The sequence below is a fragment of the Apis mellifera genome, linkage group LG1, assembly GCF_003254395.2.
Source record: "Apis mellifera strain DH4 linkage group LG1, Amel_HAv3.1, whole genome shotgun sequence".
NCBI lineage: Eukaryota > Metazoa > Arthropoda > Insecta > Hymenoptera > Apidae > Apis > Apis mellifera.
The window spans coordinates 9,962,654-9,985,011 of NC_037638.1; the positions used below are offsets into that span (position 1 = coordinate 9,962,654).

A 22,358-nucleotide genomic window follows, 5' to 3' on the forward strand; every position below is an offset into this window, starting at 1 on the left:
TTTATCAGAAGCGCTACTATCTCTGGTGCAAAGTAGAATATAATACCGATCGTAGAGTTTTTGCGAGTAACAATATTCTCTGATAATCGAAAATATACGCGGATATATTTATTAATATACTAAATTTATTCTTTTTGAAACATCTTATATTATTTTGACAAGATATGGTAAGGTTTGAGGTGTTTTTTATTTTTTAAAATAAAAATTGAAAATTCGTAGACACTTAAACAAATGTATAAACAGTGAGAAAGACAGAATTATTAAATTATTTCAAATACTTTTTTTTATATTTTCTTAACGTCTCTATCATTATTATTAGAAAAATTTAGAATTTCTGAATGTAATTTGACTTGACTTCTTTTTAAGACATTTTGAAAATTTCAAATTATATCTTTCTCATTGTTGGAAAGATGACAATCGAAGGAATATACAAGTTTCAACGCGACAAATTCTTCTGAAATCTAGGATCATTTGAGAAAAGACAAGAATCAGCATATACAACGCTCTTACAATCAGAATCCCTGAACATATACCCGAAGAGATACCACGCAACATAAAACATTTCCTGCTTCTTCGAACCAGATTTACGTGAGCCACGAAATACATTCTACTCTACCTTGACAAATATATCTACAGCATACATACGTGATGGCAGTATCAAAAAGAAACTCGGATCTTTTCTCCATCCAACTTTAAGCTATCTTGAAAAACGATCTAACAGCATTATCATTGTTTTAAATACAATACTGACTACGTGCTTAATTTAATTTTATGAATACGTTGATATACCATATATTTTTTTATACTTATAATGCAGAAAAACCGTTTTTTCAGCATAGAATCGTAAATTTATAGTTTTCGCCTGTGGTTGACGGTCTTTAAAAATAGTCAGATATTTAAATAATAGCGCGAGTTCGACTCTGAATGACAATCCTGTGGGTATAGTAAAAGTACTATAAATCCGTTTGATTTATCGCCCTCTTTTTCGCGTCTATCATATTTGCTTTACGATTTTTTTCATCGCTATTTCGCAGCCAACTAACTGATCAAAATATCTGTAGGTTGATCTAATTTATTGAACCATTTATTTTATATTTATTTAATATTTTCCATTTAATAAAAAATTTATTCTAACGACCGTACAATAAGACGATAATTATTAAAAGCAAATTTATTAAAAATAATTTTATTATTTAATCAATAATTAAATCTTCTTACTTTTCCTCATTATTTTCAGAAATTGCACAAATTTCTTGGCAATTTTACATTTAAATTGAATAGATAGATAGAAATTCTCATTCCATTTTTTTAGATTTCAAGATAAAAGTTAAAGTATGCATTAAAGATGATATGAACTTTGTTCGCTGATATTACATGCTTGTTCAAACTTGTATTAATTCATCTGTATTGATCCTACATCATATAATTATCATTATATTTATTAAAACTCTTTCTTTCCATTCTCATATGCTTACATACTATACTTCAATCCTATATGCATCATAAGAGAAAAATTCATGTTAGAAGTTAGGAGATCTTTCTTATCATTCATTCACGAAATTCGAACAATTACAATAACAAATTTACACAATAATTTTTCCTTCAAAATGACGAAAACAAAATTTCAAAAGCTCGAACAACATTAATGTTCCATCCCTCTCACCCATCTTCTTCTTCACGAATGAAATCCACTCGCATCAATGTTAATAAACAACATCCCTAATTAAGAGTTTTCGAAAAGTTTAATGAGCAATTATCCCGAAAAGGCACGAGCTCTCATTTCCACGAACCGCCGCTTGCGTTTATTATCCGTGTGGAACCGGGCCAGAATGATAAATATGTCGATCGAGGGGTGATTATCGAAAGGAGGGTATGCTAATCACGGAAGTCGGAGCTGCCACGAACATCCATGGCTCGAGTTTGCATCCGACCGTCCGAGGAACATCCACCGAATTGCTAAGGGTGCCGTCCTATCGTCCACAGTTGAAGGGAAGTTTCGTGACGAATCTCGTTTTCGTCCCGTTCCCCGCATAATTTCGCCATTGAACATCGAATCCACCATGGCTCCTGGTATTCTGCCGCCCTTATTCGGCCACGTCGCGTGTAATTTCTTCCTCTGGTTCTAGGTCTCACCTAGAGTCCAACCCCCTTGCAGAGGTCTCGCCCTGCCGTTTTCGCTCGAAACCTCGCTTCCTCTCGTCGTTGTCCTTCCGCTCTATTGCTTCTTCTCGTGTTCTACTTCGCCTTCTTTCCACCCCTCCGCTTCCCTTTTGTCCACGCGTTTTCGCCATTGTCCGCCCTGGCCCATTGTTGACCGAGAAATTATATAGAGTTAGGTGTTTCGAACTGTCTTCAACATATTTCGTTCGAAGATAAGAAATAATAATCTAGGAGACAAGGGAAATGAATTGGTTTTAAATAGTTTTTTTCTTTTTTTTTTTTTTTCACTTAAGTCGATTTATTAAGTCGATATTTGAGGAAAGGTTAGGTAAGTTTTAACGTAAGGATGTTACGAGACGTATATTGCAGTAATAAATAATGGTGCAATATAACGTGATAGTTTTATAACGTGAACTGAAAATTACGTGATAGTGCTCTCGTATAATGTGGTCGAGGAAAATTTGGAAAATAAATATAGAAGTGAGGTTATTGTTGAGAAAATAATAAACAAAGAATTAACAAATGAAGAAAGTAAGTCTATTCTATGAAAGATCTTGGATAGAATCTTAATTAATAACAATGATTAGATTATACAATAATTTTATTATTCTGAATCGTTATTCTGTATATATAATGAAAAAATTTCTATTTATAAAAAAAATTCTTCCATCTGATTGTTTATATTTAAACTGCAATATTCAGATTGTCATTATAAAGTTACTGCATCCTCGATTCTGAATAATTTAATTAGTTTAATTTACTATTATTTTCAGTTGTTATTTTGCTTAGACGTCTAATTAATTAATTTATTACCTGTGTATTAGTAGAAATTAAAGAAGATTTCTTAAAATTGAATTAAATTATTCGACGCTAAAAATTCTTTCATTCCTTTCTTCAGAAAATTCATCTTATTCTCATTGACTAGCTTCTCTACGCTGCTTCTATCTTCCTTTATACGTTGCCCTTCGTAATCGATGTAATACCCAAGCCTCTTTTCACACCCATTCCTGTGTTCACGGTCCAGAATACAAATTGCCTGGTAGCGTGTCACCTCGCGAGCAAAGTAGATAACGGCAATTAGAACATCATCCAGAGTGGTGCGTTCAGAGTGCGCTCGATTAGTTTCTCCCCTTGACGTTTCTCCCCCATGGTAAATGAATGGGACAATAAGGTCTCGATAAATTCACTATTGTGATCAGGAAATGTTGCTTCTTTGATACAAACACGTGAAATCTGTCTTGTTTCATTTTTATTCCATTCTAATTGTAAAATTCAATTTTTAAAATTACTATAAATATTCAAAACTAATCGTTAGAACATTGAAGAAAATTATCGATAAAAGTTACACTCGAATACATTAAGTAAATTTTTAAAAGGAATCATTATTGGAATATTTAAAACAAAGTATTCGAAAATCGTCTCTTTTTAGAAAATTAAAATATTCTTCATTGTGATAATTTCAGAAAGAGCGAGTAGAGGTCTGCTAAATTTTTCATCGTGTACATATCTACACAGAGAATGTTATAACTCGGGATATATATATATATAGTCGTGTCATACGTAAAGCTTTTCTCGTTACGTTTGAAAGAGTTCGTTAAATGAAATTTTATTAACTCGTGTGCGAATAATATAACGCGTGTCTCGTGATGAAATTTTAATGGGATACTACCGCTTAAGCATAACTAATTTCAAATAAATAATTAACTAGTGAATACTATGCTAATCAAACAAAATACTGGGTACCACTATGGTTATGCGTAATACAATTCTCTCTGTGTCAATTTCCCTTGTATAAATATTCTCTTCCTTGCGTTATCGTGTTAATCTATAAAAATGTAACGTGACACGGTCTCATGAAACCAAGTTTTTTATATTCTATGAATTTTACTTGTTCGGAATTTATAACAGAGAGGCGAGAGTTTATTAAAATAAATTTTTTTTTTTAAATAATTATTCGAGTAAAATTTTAATTTCAAATTATACTATGTAAAATATAATGCGTGTAAAATAATTTTATTTGAATAATAATATATTTTAAAAAATATATTGTTTTCATATTCGCGAATTTCAAGAATTTTTATATTTATCTCGGTCAACAAACGATTTTAAACGTTTTAAAACTCGTGGTCAATCCTCTTATAATATTAGAATTTTATTAATATTTAGAGAAATATTTTAGAGTTACTTTTATCTGTATTTATATTATGATGAAGAAACATGGTGAAATGTTGTCAAACATGATTAGAATTACTTAGAATTTCCGAATGATAACATGGCATAGCTATTAAGTATCCTGTCGACCAAGTGAATAGGGCCAGCTGTTCAAATGTTAGCTTTCGTGGTAAATAGAACGTGGCGAGATTAATCTTGCCTCAAACAATAACATTAATAATATATTAAAAAACGATATCTTATTAAAAAAAAAAAATACAATCATGAATAAAAATACCGAGTAAATTTTGCTAACAAGATGAAAAATTCTTATGAATATAACATAAAATAAAAATAATTTCTCATTTTTATTTTATTCAGAAAAATTCTGTACAAATCTACGTTGTATTTATTCGAATATATATTCACGTTCTTTTCTTTTTTAAATGTTTTTACTTCTCATATAATCTGTTTCACCAACATTGCGCGAGACATTAACGTTCTATCGACAGTTTGTACAAACACGTATTAATATCCCAACCCATTTCAACCCTTATCAACGTTGTCTTTCAACCAACGTCAGATGCAACGAAAACTAAAGTGTTCGAGGCCAAAATATAGAGCAGATAATTCACTTGTCCGACAGATCTTGCTCAAAGGCACGAATACACGTAACCAATCAATTCTCTCTCTCTCGATAGTATCCAATCTAACATATTCAATCTAATAATAGGGGTAGTTTCGACGTACCAAGATCATCGAGTTTCGCGTCCTCGTGAACGAACTCGCTGCCTGTTTTCAAGTCTCGTCGATAGTTTTGATTCCTTCGTCATAGTTGCGCCAGAGTTGACAAACAGGCACATACACATACGAACGTGGGAAAGTTTCAGTACCAGATTTAGTTTCCCCACTGCACGATCTTTGATTCGGTAGCGACCCTTTTCCAATTGTTAAGTTGAAGAGTGTTCCCGGAAAGTCAAACAACGAGCACGTGTCCATCGATGAAATTGTGACATTCGATTCGATAATGGAGAACTTTTTACTTCGTGAATGCCTCTCTATCGAATGCGACTCTATATTTGGATGACAATTTGTGGAAGGAAGTGATATTCAGTCACTTAATTATTGAGAATTAATAATGAATGTTTAGAAAATTAGTGTGGATAGAATTAATTAATTTCGTGGTCAGATGGCGCCATTAGTTATAATTGGAATGAAGTTGACTTTAAAATAATTATAAGATATCGTGATTTTTTTTAAAATCACAATTTGATAATTCTTAAAAAAATGTATGAAATCATATCTTTTTCTTGATATTTGAATATCCAAAGATTTCTTAAATTATTATAGATTGAATTATTGTAGTTAATGTTTTAATCATATTTGAAAACAAACTATTTATTCAAACAGAAATTTAAATAAAGAAGTAATAGTAACAATTTTTCATGACAGCAAGTTTGTATTAAATAATGATACATAATATTTCTCGTTTTTTACACACACACAAGATTAATGTAAATTTGTACAAAAATCTTCAATTTACAAATTTTTAAAGGGTTGCATAAATCTTCAATTTGTATCGCATACGGAAAGAAAACAGTGGCGATAAAAATGAAGGGAATACCTTTCATTTAGTAAGGTAGTGGTTTTGTTAAATTTTCGATGGAACAATATTTCACGTGGAATACATTAATCACATAGTGTTACACGAGATGCATATTGGAAAAGCGTGGCTGTTTGCTTTTCCTTTCTTGTGTCACGCCACGTATAAAATGAAAACTACGCATTAACGAAGCGTCTCCATTGTATACCGTCTTTTTATTCGTTTTAACACAGACGAGAATACTTATAACGAAATATTGTTTCCGCGTTAAATCTGTCGGCCAAATGGACAATGCACGTCTGATATTTTCCGAAGGGGCGAATAAATGAAAATCGTGGGTCACTGTTCCGCGAGAACGCAAATACGTGAAACTCAAAAATTGAACCGCGTGAAACGTGTAAGTGGAATCTATTGTTTGCCACGTACATATGAGAGTATTGCTCGTCACGTTATACCATGTAAAAATGAATTTCCGTTTGGAAACCGTGGCAAATAAGAAAATGTAAATTATGATACATTATTACGATATCACAATTCATATAAGAATAGATGGATCATCGATTGTAATGATAAGATTTAATAATAATGAAAATGTTTTTCATGTCACATTTAATCCATTCCTGTTTTTTTTCTTTCTCTTTCTCTTTCTCTTCTGTCCATTTGTTTTTTATACTGTGTCATTCATTTTATCATATATTTAATATTATTGATTCAAAAATATTACATTATTAATCCAACTTAATCAATAATTAAATATTTCGCATGAAAATTTTTTATGATAAAATTTAATTTTTATTACATTGCTTTAATATTAAAATTAAATTTATGTCTTTAGACTCAGAATCAAAACAGTCAATATCACGCTATCGCTAATATCATTTTCACTCCGTGGAAATTTCAAGAATATACTTTAAATCTAAAATCAATCGGAAATGAAATTTCATCGTTGAGTCTATTCCAAAGAATAATACCAAGTCGATTCCATACACGTCGATAATGTTCTTCGCGAACATTGATGTACATTGGAACATTTCACTTCTAGGAAGAGCGAAATTTTTCTCTTTATCTATCAAATCTATCCAAGACGCAGGAAATAGACGGGGTGTAAAGTTAAAAATTCTCGTTTGAGGTGATAACTCGAGAGAGAGGAGAATGTGCATCGAGGTAGCAGATGTTCTTGTCGTTAACTTGATCCATGTATCGCGAATTCGAAAGAAAAACGCTATGTGGCGCGCTTAAGTAAAGAGTCAGCTGTGTGAACAATTCTATGGTTACATGTACTCGTTGTATGCACCGGTTTGCAGTTCGGTTTTGAGTGCCAACGTGGCTGCTCGTATGCAGTAAATCGCTGAGAAAAGCAATACTCGAACCGCTGAATTGCGAGTTCGGTGAGAATGCATCGATAATGTCAAATAGCAATAGATAAAGACACGATTTAATGTCGAAAAATTGGTACGTGTTTTTAAAGATGAACCGTAACTTCGTGTCAAAATTATGCGAATATTGATTCTACTTTGTATATATAGGATATTATAGTATATGTTATATGTGAAGTCTGGAAAATTTATATTGCTTTCTTCTTATATATCTATTTTATCGTGTATTTTATCTTTTAAACATATGGAAAAATTATTTTTATATTTGCTAATTTTTTTTAGTCAATTTAAAATTAATTTAATTTGTAATTTGTTTATTGAGTTCGCTCCAGTAGGATGTTAATTATTCGAATTTCAATTATTCAACGACCAATTATCCGACATATAAAATGAATATATTAATTAAATTAGCATATTTAAAAATGCTTATATTTTGAAAAATGCATTTCTCTTATAAGATATGTATTCTTTTATGTAATAATCGTCCATATGTAAAAGGATTGATTTTAATTGTTTCCATTAATTGTAAAAGCGAGAAATTATTTAAAAAAAATTTTTTACGAATACTTGATGAATATATATATCCATTCCTATTAGGAATACGCGTGGAATAAGCGGATGGGATAACGTTCGGCTATTGGAAGCGTCGGAGTGCTTTCGAGGATCGAAGTGAATCTCGTGCGAGCGAAAATAGTTGGAAGCTCGGTAAACGTTGCCTCGGCTCCTGTGTGTTAAGACTCCATTTCTAGCATGGTGGCTCGATGAATGTTTGATGCACGACTCTGGCTTGCTTGCTTGATTCGCGTCGTGTCTCGTGTCTACGAGCACGAGGCCATAAGGTGCGAATATCTCGAGTTCGAGGGCTTTCAGCAGGTTTCACTTTCCTAACATTTTCGTCCTGGAACATCTCTTATTGTCTCTCGTGTGATTCGGTTAAAAATTCAGCTCGCTTCCAATTCTTAGCACATTTCAGGTTTGGGTTCATACATACGAAGGAATAGTGATTCCAATGAAATTGGTTTGGTATTATTGTAACATAAGAAAATCTTCAGTATCTTATTCTTGTTACTTTGTTTCTTATATTTTATTTGTCTAACTCTATGGCTGTTGCATTTTACTGATATGGTTGTAATTGTCTTATTTTACTTGTCCTGATATGTGATTGATTTGTTCCATTGGTTTTTTATTTATATTACTTGCTATATATTACTGTTTACAACTATTATTTTTTTTATTTATACTGATTATATTTCATTTTATTATTTCTCTAACTATGACTTTATCATTTATTCAATCATAATTCTCTTATATTATTAATATAGATTGGTTGACTACACTGCCTGATATAGATCTTCTACTTGCTTGCCAATTATGGATTATGTGCCTAACTATCTTGACTATCTTGTTTCACTTATCTGGCTGTAAAAAGATCATACTACATATCTGATAACCATCTGACTATGATTTAAAATATATGCATGTAAAATTCAACTTCATTAAAGAGAAGATTTATTCTCTAATGCTTTCACAAATATATTTTTTACTATTGCTTCGTCTGCGTTAAAGTTATCATCATCGCCACCTCGTTCCCCTTTGTTCGTTTGTAAATAAGCCAGAGGATTTTCCCTATTCCAGTGTGCTATGTTTTTCTTCTTTCTTTTTTTTCCCCTCTCCCTTTGCCACGGCATTTTCATTCGAATTAAAACCGGTCCGGCACTGGATCGAGATAAGAGATGAAATACGCCAATGCGGCTGACCAGCTATCTTTTTCTGTCCCTCTTCTCCTTCGCGCGGCTCGAAATAAAAATTCTGCGCGAAAGTGGCACGAAAGAACCAACTGTTATCGGCGTGTCGCGTTACGGGGTGGCCGGATTTATCTATGAATTTTAAAAACTGTAGCTGTTTAGCGTGAACTGTTATTTCACAAATTCTGATTAGTGATAAGTTCAAACATTTCGATTTTATTTTCGAAACGATTAGATTAATATGATTAGAATTGGTTAGCAGAATTGAATATTTCAATTCAGGAAAGGAAACGAAAATTCAATAATGTGATTTTTCGAATATATAAAAATATTTTTCAGTTAAAATAAAATTCGAAGATAATTTTTTACTAGTTTTAGTTATTTAAGTAACAAAGAATTGTATATTTCATTTTGAATATCATTCTTTAGAAATAATAAATTTTTAGGATAGATTTATAATGTTTTATAAAAAACTGTAATCTTTATTTTTTATCACAAGTTTTATCATAATTTTTTTCATTTTTTCTCGCATAATTGACATAAATTACGTTAACGATGTCAGCGTTAATCTCCCTATTATATTTTAAAACTATTATTTGTTAAGAATTAATAAGTTTTTTAGGTTAGGTTCGCGATATCCGACAAAGATTAAACTTTCATTCCTTACCAAAAGCTTTATTAGAGAGATACCTTGCATAATTGACATAAATTACAATGTTAGGGTTAACTTTGGAATTTTATTTGTCAGAAATAATTAATTTCTTAGGTTAGGTTCACGACACAAGTTTAATCTAAGTAATTTATTATAAAAAATCAATCTTTACTCTTTATCCAAAAAAACTTTTCCCATTTCCACAATTGACAAAATTCTCCAACAATTCTCTTCACCCTTTGAAACTTCATGCATCGTTTAAGGGGCAAATAAACATGGAGGTTTGATCTTTGCGATACTCGACAAAGATCAAACCTTTGCCTTTATAAAAGATTCTTGATCAAACAAACCTTTGTCACGCAAAGACGCTGTTTCCACGCAATTCGCGTAAATTACAACTACATCAGCCATTAACTTTCCATCTCGTTAGTGTTGCACGCGTGAAAAGAAAGGGAATCACCGTGGCTGCGTACGCGATAATGAACACACAGAGGCTTTTGTGGTGGTTGAATTTTGAACACGGAACACGTCGGCAAACGTGCTTAATTTGATACCTGTACCATTCCGTTCGACGATGGCAAGGGTCCAGACAATAAAATTAAATACAGTCTTTGGGTGTGCGCCATATTGAAATGCCGACATTACCGTAAATTTTCCCTCGCCACTCTTTTGAATATCTAAAATACGAAGCTAGATAGCTTTGTTATATCCACAATATTACGTCGTTTATCAGAAACGGTTAAATATCAGAGCTCGACTATTTGGTAGAAGAAAAACTTAATATTAATTTCGAAATTGCTTTCTTACGTTCTCCACCATTATATCTCGGTTATATACTTGTTTGTTGTGCATCGAGTATCGGTTGATTGCGCAATTTGCGTGAGAGGTTCCAGCTCGCGATGAAGTTCGATCTTCAAGTTGTCGGTTGTTTACGTTGTCATTAGCATCTAGGCGTCTTCATTTCCGAGGCTTCGAGTTATAAGGAAACGTGACGTGCACGTAGTGTTCTCTCTGATGCACCGCAATCGGATAATTAAAAATTAATCGAAACGCTGATTCTCGGATGAAGTATCGAGATAGAGATTGCTCTTGTAATGGTGATAATGGATCATTCTGTACACGATAGCGTAGACAACAAAATATCTTAATATTATACAATTAAAAATTACTTTATATAAAAGATAAGTGATTTGTTATATCACTTCTTATTCTATCTCCATTTCACTTCATTTAATGCAAATTCATCAATTGCTTATAATTCAATAAATAAGTTTCAATTATTATGTACATTTTTATATATCTGTTAATTTTCAAGATTTTAAAAGCATTAATTCTACATATATTTTATTCAATAATTTTTCATTTATGAAGTGAGATGATATTCGAGTAATATTATCGAAGCAAATTTAAAAAAATTAATAAGCTGTAGTAAAATTAATTTTGATATATATATGTGAAACACAGTTTCGAAACAGTGAGAAAAGTATATAATAGAATATAGAATGTTATACTCTACATAAAGGATGTAAGTTTAATAGAAATGTAATACGTGTCAGAAATATACGATCGGACTTTGGTAGAAGTTCAAAACACCGTTTTATGGAGATTTATTAAGACGAACAGAAGAAATATTTCAGTTTTTATAATTTTACGATGCTCCTTTCCTTAAAACAAGGAAAAACACTTTCGTATTAAACGAGAAACTATTTGAAGCCTTGTGAGAACGGTGAAAGCGTTTTTTCTCTGCTTCCTATCTGACTATTTGAAACTTCGCGTGAACTTTAATATTTAAGAATATTGCGGAAAAAATTTTCTAAGCTTTGAAATTAATAAATGAATATTTATCGACATTTATTTCTTTTTTTATTTTTTTCTTACTTGAAGAAGAAACGAAAATAAGATTTCAATATCATATAGTGAATTAATATTGTAGAAATTATTCGATAGATTACAAAAAAATTTATTTATATTTAAAGCATGATAAAAAAATATATAAATATTAATAATTGTATTATATATGTATATTATTTTTTTATATAATTCTCTCTTTCAAATTTTCCGCACTTTATGCATTCTTTTTATATTTCTGCACTAAAATTCTCATGTTAAAATTTCCATTTGCTCTCAAAAACTCTAAAGTTAAACATATAGGTGTTTGCCATCGTCACGCACGCCACTTTGCCTTTGAAATATAAGTGCACACATTTCTAAGATCTCCACTTTTCAAACATTCCATTCATATCCTTTCAATCCTTGCGATATCGTTGAATATTTATATATTTCAAACAAATAAATATTTAGAATAACAAATTTTCTTTGAATGAAGATAAATTTGCCATTTTGAGTTAATTTTAATTTCAAATTTAGAATGAATCTTTAACAGATATATCTTTATCATTTTTTACTAAAAAAAAATGTTTCTATTTTGCTTGTTTCTATTTTTCTTTCTTTTTAACGGTAAAAAATCTATGTTCTAACTTTGAAGAGTTTCCATATTTTAAATTTTTAATATTTTTTTCAAAATTTTTTATTTTTTTATTCTTGAAACATTCAATACAATAGATACAGATTTTTCTCAATCAATTCAGTCATCACAAAGAAGATTTAAAAAGTTGCATTCTAAAATAAAACACCCCCTTCAAATTAGAAACGGAAATGGAAACAAATAATACGTTCCATTCGTTAAAAAAAAAAAAAAAAAAAATGTTTCCATTTTTCATCTTGCTGTACAAGATTGTTAATAATTTCCGCGAACGGATGTGGTTTGCAAAACTCTCGATTCTCCTCGCAAATATTAAAACTTTACGTATAGGGGATTCGACTAGTCTCTGTGCACGTATCACGCCAGGTGGAATATGCGGTTCACGAATACGTGCCTCGAACTCATTTTAGGATTATACCTGGTGAGAATGGAAATAGGAGGATGGGTGTGGCGTGGAGGGCATTGATACCTACTCGTGCATTAGGCCAATTCTAGTAAGACTAATATTTTTGTTTAACAAGACTATTTTTAAATTTTGGTTTTGTTAATTGAATGACAAAAGTCGTAAAGCATGAAATTTTCGATTATCTGGTGATTGCATGATAATTAGGTGATTTACATCTGTAAATGAAATCTGTCGATAATTATTTATTCATGATAGCTCTTTGTAATAATTGAGATAATCGAATAATTTTATCCCGTGAAATTTAGAAATAGGAAAGCCGAATTAAATTTTGCTAAAAGTTTTTCGTCATATCTTTTTGATGTATAGTTTGATATAATTTTTTTAATATTTTGAGATATATTCATGCCGATTTTTTGAATAATTTTTTAGAAATTATAAATAAATTTCATTAAATTTAAATTTAATAAAAGGAATTGTAGTTTAGAATTTTTGTGGAGTTAGAAATCTTTAAGTAAAAAAAAAATTTAGAGAAATAGAAAATTCTTTGAAGACTTTGGTGTGTTATTTATCCTTATATAGCTTTTAATATTTTATATTACATGTGGAAATTTCCCAAGAATTTCATCATATCCGGTGACACTAGTATATTTGAAAATTTGTTCGGAGAGACTCTCTGTTCGTAGAAAACTGAAACTCAAGATATATATATCTCTCTTTTTCAAATTGTTAAAACATCTAAAATATCGCAATTTCTGTCTTTATTTATTTTTCAAAATCATATTTCTACTTATTAAATTATATTTTTTTTTCTATTCCATCATTATTGATATTAAAACACAATAAAATATATATTATAACAATTTTGAAATGACTTTTCGTATCAAAACGTCAAATTTACTATTTAAATTTAAATCTTGTTTAAAAAATCATTCTTTTCCAATACTTCTTTGCATATAAATAAAAATTATTTTCACGACCATTCCTCCAAAAGAAAAGGCCAGAAAAACTCTCCACTTGATCAACTTTTCGATCGTAAACGCAACAAGACCAAACACCCTCCCCCAAACGAACTTGTACCACTACTTCAACCGAACGAATGATTATCAAGCATAGTGATAAAGTTGACGAGCCTAAAACTCGTCTCTTTGATTGGAGCCACGCGGCAAAGAAAGCAGCAGCAAAGAGCCTACTACAACAAGGAACAAAGTAAAATGTCCCGCTCATGCATTATTTATCCCCATTCGGTGCTTAGCGTCGAATCCACTCAGCCTGCCACTGGGCGAACATCCCTCGGAGGGTTGAATCGATTTTCTCACGAGAGCGAAAGAGGGAAAGGGGTAAGGCAGAAACGAAACCATAAGAATCAGACGGAGAATACCAAGCGTGGAAGAATCATGGCTCCCCTTTCGTCACCCCGATCTTACGTTTATTTCCATGACAATGAAATACCAGACCGTCCTTGGCTGGAATCTAGATGAAATATCTTCGCCGGAATTCACCTAGTCGGCGGTCCAATGACTGTGTTGGAGAAACGGGTCGAGGAAAGAAGAAGGAAACAGGGACACGAAATCATCAAGAGATTTTGGTGGATGGATCGATGAGGGGAGCTAGGAGCGAGATTTTTGGATTGCGTTTGTTTTGGGTTGGTGATGGATGAACGGTGCGAGGATAAGAGGGATTAATTCTGAGGGGGAAGGAAAGTGGGGGCGTTGGACTGGAGCCAAGTGGTTTATCGGCGATCTTTTTTATTCCGAGGATTAAGCAATATAACTTTCGGACGAGAGAGTTTTTTCTTTTTGGAGGGAGATTAACGAGATAATTATGAGTGGTGGGGGATGATGGTGGAAATATAGTATATCCCTTTTGTTTTTTTGATTTATAGAGTTTTTGGAATAAGTGAAAGAAGAAAATTTCGTGTGAATCATGATTTCCGTGATTTAAAATCTACGGAAAATGAACATTTTTTTTCTTTTTTAAATGAAAATTAATTTTGGATTATTATACGAGAATTTGTATCATGATACAAAGTATCTTTTCGATATTTTTTTGCTCAATTATAGAAATAGTTGAGAAATATATGAGAAACTTTTGTATCTAGGATTACGTATACGTTACAAGAAGTATTAAAAGACCAGATATTCGTGTTTCTCCATATCATCAAATAAAATCATACAAATTACCGTGTCGATAGTCATCGTGAAACGGATATATATACGATCGCGTGACACCTTCTATGTATCGTGAATATTGCGCACCCTATAATCCGAGGAATTCATTTCTCTAGAAATTTTATTCATAATCCTTGCCAATTTTAAATATTTCGCAAGAAAAATTAAAAATACCATTTCAATCTCAAATAAAACATTATTAAGTTTTTCTACACTTTACTTTCTAAAGTCTCTAGATTTCAAAATATAAAAAATAAATTAGATCAATAATTTTTTCATCAGATACTCTAATTAAATTAAACTTTCGAATAAATTTTCTATACAGGAATATTTTTGATGTTTTTTACGTTAACGATAAATCAATGCAATTTCTAATTGCAAAATAAAACGAGTTTATTCATTCTTTTTTTATAAATTTTAACCAATATTAAATATAATTGATAATTCTTCTTTTAATATCACGTCTAAAAGTATGATAAACATAACTTGATTTATAGGATATGCATAGATATCTTTTAATATTCATAGTATGTAGAGAATATGTGGCCGTATTCGAAATTGATGCAAAGTCGAATAATCGAAGTCTCTAACGGATGCGTCACTATCGTTTCAGGATCGCGGAAAGTGATCGGAAATTAACTTAGTTCCTCGTATAAGCGATATCCTCTATTATTTCTACGAGGAAATGCGGAACGTTTGAGCTACGTCATGTGAGTTACACGGCAATGCCAACATTCAATTTACATCACTTGTTATGGCTACTTAAGGGAATTAACAAACGCATAAATAATCGTGGTACAAATTATGAAGGTATATTGAAGGAGTATGTACGCACGAAATGTAAACATTTTAGTAATAAAAAAAAAAAAAAAAAAGAATCAATATTACATTATATATTATTCATCAAATGAAATACGTCAATAACAATCGCAAACAATAATAAAATAAACAAATATAAAATAGAATCGTATATTTCATATAACGTAAAAATTTTGAAACATGCATATAATTTTCATTTTGGAATCTTTTTTTTTCTAAAGACTCTTTTTTTTCAGAATATTCTCATCCATATTTCAGAATCTCTGTTGCGAAAAAAATATTATTACCCCCTTCAAATCGGTTTAGAGCCAGTATTTCGATGGAATATAAAAGAGAAGAGGCGCGAAAAGGGTAGAGAAGAATAGACTATGAATCATGTCGAAAAACAGAAGTGTCTTCTTCTCGCGTAAAAAAGACTACGATTTCGTGTTTCATTTAAAACGAATTAACTCCTTAGGCAAGCGCCACTTAGCCCCTCCCTTCTAATTAGAAACTGTATTTTCCGTGCTGTCGAGCAAACAGTCAGAGTAGCGGACACATTTTAAAAGCAGCCCTTGCCGCGACAATTTCCAACTGCGCTTGTTATGAAGCTGAAAATATGCGGCTTTGTATGCCGGTCTAGTGGAATCGCGCATTGGTTTGGAAACACGCGTCCTGTTTTTGCTATAACGCGAATTTATCCCTGTCTCGTAAAACGTACGCGTAATTTTATAACCAGCGATACGTGTCGTGGAAACTTTTACTCTTCGATATCCTGTTTTTATATATATATATAAATATATATAACTATATATATATAATATATATAAAATTATGCGATATAATTGAAACGTTTACACGTGTAAATAATACGAATATTTTTATCACTCCTGTTGGTGGAATCGAATCATATTTTTTTTTATTTTTAAAACGTGAAAACAGTTTTGATAGGTTACGGAATTGCTTTTCATCAATATAACGCGAATTTTAATTAAATTTTACGCGATGTGTTTTTGTTTAAAATTTTTCCCTTATCATATTATTCCATTGTGGATGGTCTGAAGCGAAAAAATAATTTTGCTATTGATTGAGAATCGAATGTCATGGGTATCGATGATAATTTTATTTTTATTAGTAGATTATCAAATTTTTTTTCAAATTTTCCTCTTTGATACTTCGATTCTTCGTTAAAGATTTCGGTATCTTCACGAATCGTATGCATTTTTTGATTTTTAATTTGTAATTTCACAAATATAGTGAATTAAATTTCTCTAAAAAAAAAACTATAGTATATTTTGATATATTTTGATAAACATACATTTTATATTGTTCTCAAGACCATTTAAATTGTGTATTCACGTAGAAATTTTTCACGAGTAGAAACAAACGATTAAATTTTCGAGTTGAAATATTTAAAGTATATACGAAGGAAGGTGGAACGAGAGGTTCCAATTTCTGCTTGTTCTAATTCTCGTCAAACGATGATTGTAATGTCAAGCAGCCCCAGATCGAGCCGACTTTTTGCCTTGGAAGCTTTCATCGAAATTGAATTCTTAATTGCGAACGGGTGGCTACGATAGTATCAATAGATGGAACACTAACGCCACCAATCGGGAAGCTTCTTTCAACGCGTTGGTGACATAACTTTGCATCAATTATTACACGGAAAATTACAATTTTCAGATAATATATATCGTTAAGTATTCCATTTTTGTGATAATTTGAATCTATTTTAATCGATGATTTTTTAAAGTTTATTTTAAGTTCCTATAATTTTATAATTTAGTAATTTTTCCCAATATTTAATATTTCATGTATTTAATTTTTATTTTAAAAACTTTATTTCATCTGGATAATCCAAACTTACATCCTTATTTTGATATATTCAAATTTAGTATAAGTTAGGATTAGAATTAGGTTCTTTTGTGGTAAGATTTGAAATCTTTAAAATCAAAATTTATATGAATATTTGATTGATCATTTTCTCATGATGTAGGATGATTAATAACAATGTCGAAAGTATTTTATTTTCAAAGTTACTGAAGTTTGATAGCTCTTTTTTATTATTTCTCTTATATATGTCAAAAAAAATTTAAGTCTATAAGAAGATGACAGAAAATATAGTATTAAATAAAAAGAAAGCCATCAATATTTTTTTAAGCTCCTTTCAATAATGAAATAACAGTTATATAAAAATACTAAAGGCTAAATAATCAAAATTAAAGAAAAATCAATAAATTGTAGAATCCCTAGTTTTCTGATAAAAAAATATAATTAACTAATTAAATTAGAAAAATAATATAATCTAGTTACTCAACCCTTTTCTTATTTTTTTAATTTTTCTCTACTTTTCTATAGGGTCGTAGACAAATATAGATTGTAGACAATTCCTCATACTGTTTACCTGATAAAATGATCACCACACCAGTTATTGGTTATCCTGCTCAGATCAAATGTTTGCTCAAACGAGATATGACGATTCTTCGATATATATATATATCTTTCATACGTATTTTATTATTTGAAATACTATCTGGAATTACTGTGACACCGGAAAACCACTGGTATGAAGCATTTAAGCATTTAAAGTGAAATTTCATATTTCATATCCAAAGGTAGAAAATCGTAATTGAAATTTCTGATTCTCGATGTAACCGTGGTCATCCTTCCTTGTTCGATGAATCGAACGGAAATTAATTCGTTCGAACCGAATAAACGTCACTGAAGACTAATCGAATATTTAGTATACATTTTGATTATGAAAAATTATTGGCAAACGTAGATGAAAGACATGAAAGTATAAGTCTCTATAAACGAATTTTTAAAATTTAAAAATTATTCAGAAATCGATTAATACTTAACTTTTAAATATAAGATTGGGAAGAATTAAATAGAATATTAATTATATAAAATAATTAATTAATTTTCTAGTTCCCAAATGATTAAATAATTTGAGAAAATGAACATGTAATATCGAAACAATAATTTAATCTCCGTTAATGATAGTTTCGTGAAATTAATTTCTATCAAATAATTGGGATATAAATACTTTCTAATTAATTTAATTACACGAACATTGTCAAAAATTGATACGCAAAATTCGTAATATTAATCTGATTATTCACCAAGTAATCGGCGATCTAAATGCAAGAACGGGCTAACAAGAACGATTTTGTGATTCGGAATCAAACTATGGAAAAGTTTCAGAAGGCGAGAAGTTTAGTGCTAACGCGACTCGAAAATGTCCAAGTAATTCGATCACGATCGTTCAAAAAGTTTCAACTCTCAAAGTTGATATCATGCCGAACATGAACTCCTAATTTCTCTTTCCAAGTCATCCTTGCGAGGATTTGAATGTAAGTGGGGTTTCGTGAAGCTTTCCAACGATTTCTTGAATTTTGCATATCTGCTTTTCCCCGTGGCACTCGTGCGGGCTATTGCAGGTACACGTTGCAACGATATTTCGAGGTACCGGTCCATAATCAGACGGTTCTTCCGCGATCTGCCATTTTCACGATTTCAAAATATTACTAATGGTATGTGTGTGCTAAAGTGGAGCTTGTACATGTTTGCACATGTTTGTCTGCTAACAAATCTCGTTTGTAAACAAAATTTATAGAGAATCTTGAACGTGTATCTCGATGATTTGCGATTATTTATGAATCGTACGTCTTCTGGTTTATCAATGGTTTAACCATTGTTATATTTTAAATTTAAAATTAATATGAATATAAAAAGCTCGTTTTTAAATTAGGAAAAAGATTCATTTGAATATTTTTTTAGAATTTATTTAGAATTTCAATGTGTCAGACTTAGAATTTTTCATCAAGTTTATCATTTATCGAAGATCTAGATTACAATTACAATAGTGTATCCCTATCAGTTTTGAAAATAGAATCTAAATAAGATAAAAAAATAAAATTTCGATCTTTTGAGAGTTTAACATTCAATAGAAATCTCAGAATTGTGTAGAAATAGATCTTTTGCCTCTTTTTCTCTCGAATCTAGACACATATCTTTCACATTCCATTTGACACTGAAATAACTCGACTAGGTTTTGCTACACAAATCTTCCACACCATCAAAGTAATTACCTTAAAGAGAAATGGAACGTCACATTTGTTTTCAATCCAAATTTATTCCATCTCGTCAATCGATATCACAGTCTTTTAATCTCAACCCTTTACCTTCAGTAATTACCGTGTTTCAGCGCAAAAAGAAAAAAGAAAAAATAAAAGTCTTAACATCTGCATCACAAAGTCAGGATAAAATTGCTAAAATTCTATATTCCCAGCTGTGATCGGGCGCGGAACGAACAGAAAATTACCTCGTCTCGCGCTGCACTCGCGAAAATTACCGTTCACTCTGGTGACAGTGGGGAGAAAAAATTACCACACGGCCCACGCGATGCATACATATTTCATTCCGTGGAAAAGACCGCGAGGCTTGTTTTACATCAACGATACAATTCATCTTGAGGCGAGGGTGGTACTCGAGCGACTCGGTGTATCGTGGAAAATGCAACGGCGTGAAGCCTCGGAATAATTTACAATTTCGAGAGGCGAGGACAACGCGAAAACGTAAAGGTGGAAGGCTTGTTCAATAACGCTGGCCTTTATTTAACAAATCCTTGCAGTGCGTACATTTTTCTGAATACACGCATATATATCCTCGTACATTGCACGAATCAAATTTATAATTTCAAAGATTTAAAATTTCGCATATTGGGAATATACATATGATATAGTTTCGTGCTTTCATCAACGTGGCAGCTGGGATAAAAAAGAAGAAAACGCAGAGACGGGAATCAATCTGAAAATGTTTCAACGCGTAACGTCTCGTGATGGTGCACGAGTAACGTTCACTTTGAAGGGCTGTGGATGGTGAGTACAGGGTGCTGCAAGGTTTGCAGTTGACGGAACGGGTCAACACCGTCCTCGATGTCCACTTACCGTGGTCCAACGTTGGGGTCGTTCCTCCAAAAACACGGGGATGCGTATATCTAATCGATGGTTGGAAGGGTTGGGATGGAGGGGGCGGTGGAAAAGCGACAGCACTTTTCCGGAAACGAGGCGTGCCAGGCGTCCATCTCGAGAGAGGGCAAAATAGAGACTAGCAATAAAAGCACGGGCAATCCGTTTAAAATGGAAGTTGACGGTCCTCGAACTCTTCATGTGTGTGTGTGTGTGCGTGTGTGTGAGTGCATTCCACTTGATTGATGGATGGTTAGTGTGATTTTCGGATGAAGTCTTTATCGGTGATTTTATTTTTGACTCTTGAATTCGATTCCAATGTTTGAATAAGTTTTATCGGGAAATTTATATTCGGTTTAAATTAATGGGTCCTCTATCTTCGATTTGGTATATTTTATTTGGTATCGTTATTGGTTATTTATTTTGGGATGACGATCGAGATTAATTTGAGATTATTGAGTTTAGTTTTTTTTTTTTTTAAACGTTGGATAGATCGAAGACACGTAAGAAGTTTTGCACGATCAAAATGAAGAAATTTAAATCGTGAAAATTCCGACAATTTTCGGTTTTACAAGTTAAATTGCGAGATGAACATACGAGTTTTGATAAAAGTTTTTACGTTTGAAGTAACGAGAGCAACGATAAAGGTAGTTTAGATTCAAGTATCCTTTTGATACTTTGAATTTAATTTTTAAAATTTTATTCAACATCGTTTCTGACATTCAAAAAAAGGCCAGCAGATGTAAACTGCATAAACTATATTTCTAAAAGTGGAAGCGTAACATCCTTCGAACGACTTCTCACTGAGATTTCAGGAGAAAATAAATTATTCATGAATGTTAAAATATGTAAAATAAACGTTTATCCGTTTTCGAATATAGTTCTTAGAAATTTTGAGTATAATTAAAAAAAAATTGGATTGAATATTTTTATAAATTTATATTTTTACGAAAGAAGAAAAATATAAGCTAAACAAAAGTTTGGAAAAAAATCTCTATGTAAAAGTAAATTTTGAGAAAATTATTTCGAATATTCTAAAGTTTATGTCGCATTAAAATTTTCTTTACAAATCATTAGATGTTAGAATTGCGAATCTTTATATCTCTTTTCATCGATTATATCATCCCCAAAATATTAAGATCAATAATATTTGTAATTATTTATTCAATGTGTATAATATTTAAAATGATGCAAAAGAAAAATAATTTTATTCGAATTATTTAAGAGTCATACATAGAACGAAATATGAAATTTATTTATGAATCGAAGTTCGTCTAACTGTTTTATTGTATCTACTTAATTGGATCGGATAAACTCTTACATCGTTCCATATTTCACGTTCTTCCAAATTCACTATCTACAATTCTAATTTATTTGCTTGGCTAATAAGAAACTTGCATTACTCATCCAAACGAATCACCGAGTCGCCTGATCAGATATGATCCAGTTCCATTCGTCCAACCGTATCGGTCCTATTCTAATTATCTGATCAAACACGATAGCGTACAAATACCCTTAGTTTCGTAACGAACAAGCCTTGAATTTTCGCGGAATACTGGTGGTAAATTCACCAAGTCCCGATATAGTTTCCAACGCAAGTTTAGAATCATAACAACAAGAGGAGCGAGCTCCTAACTATTTCACTTCTGAATATAAGGAACGAAATTAAAGCAATCTCATACTTTTCACAATTCCCTTAACTCTCTTTTCCTTTCTTCGTGAAAATTTCCCGAGTAAACAGAATTAAAGAATATAATGAATCGTCAATTTTGAAAGCAATTTTATACATTGTGATAATATAAATAATTTCATTTCAATTCTCAATGTATATTTTTACAATTAGA

General features: G+C 31.3%; 2 protein-coding genes across 11 annotated transcripts in view; one reads left to right on the forward strand and one right to left on the reverse strand.

Moving 5' to 3' along the window:
* Positions 1-22,358, forward strand: part of LOC412813 (zwei Ig domain protein zig-8) — a 244,744-nt gene that overhangs the window by 22,965 nt on the left and 199,421 nt on the right. The gene's annotated exons all lie outside the window — the stretch shown is intronic.
* On the reverse strand, positions 8,492-10,182 carry LOC113218813. The gene is made up of 2 exons (XM_026441090.1): positions 10,038-10,182; positions 8,492-9,167 (listed from the first exon to the last, which is right to left on the reverse strand). The coding sequence occupies exons 1-2, from the start codon at positions 10,096-10,098 to the stop codon at positions 8,917-8,919; spliced, it is 312 nt and encodes a 103-aa protein (XP_026296875.1). The 5' UTR covers positions 10,099-10,182; the 3' UTR covers positions 8,492-8,916.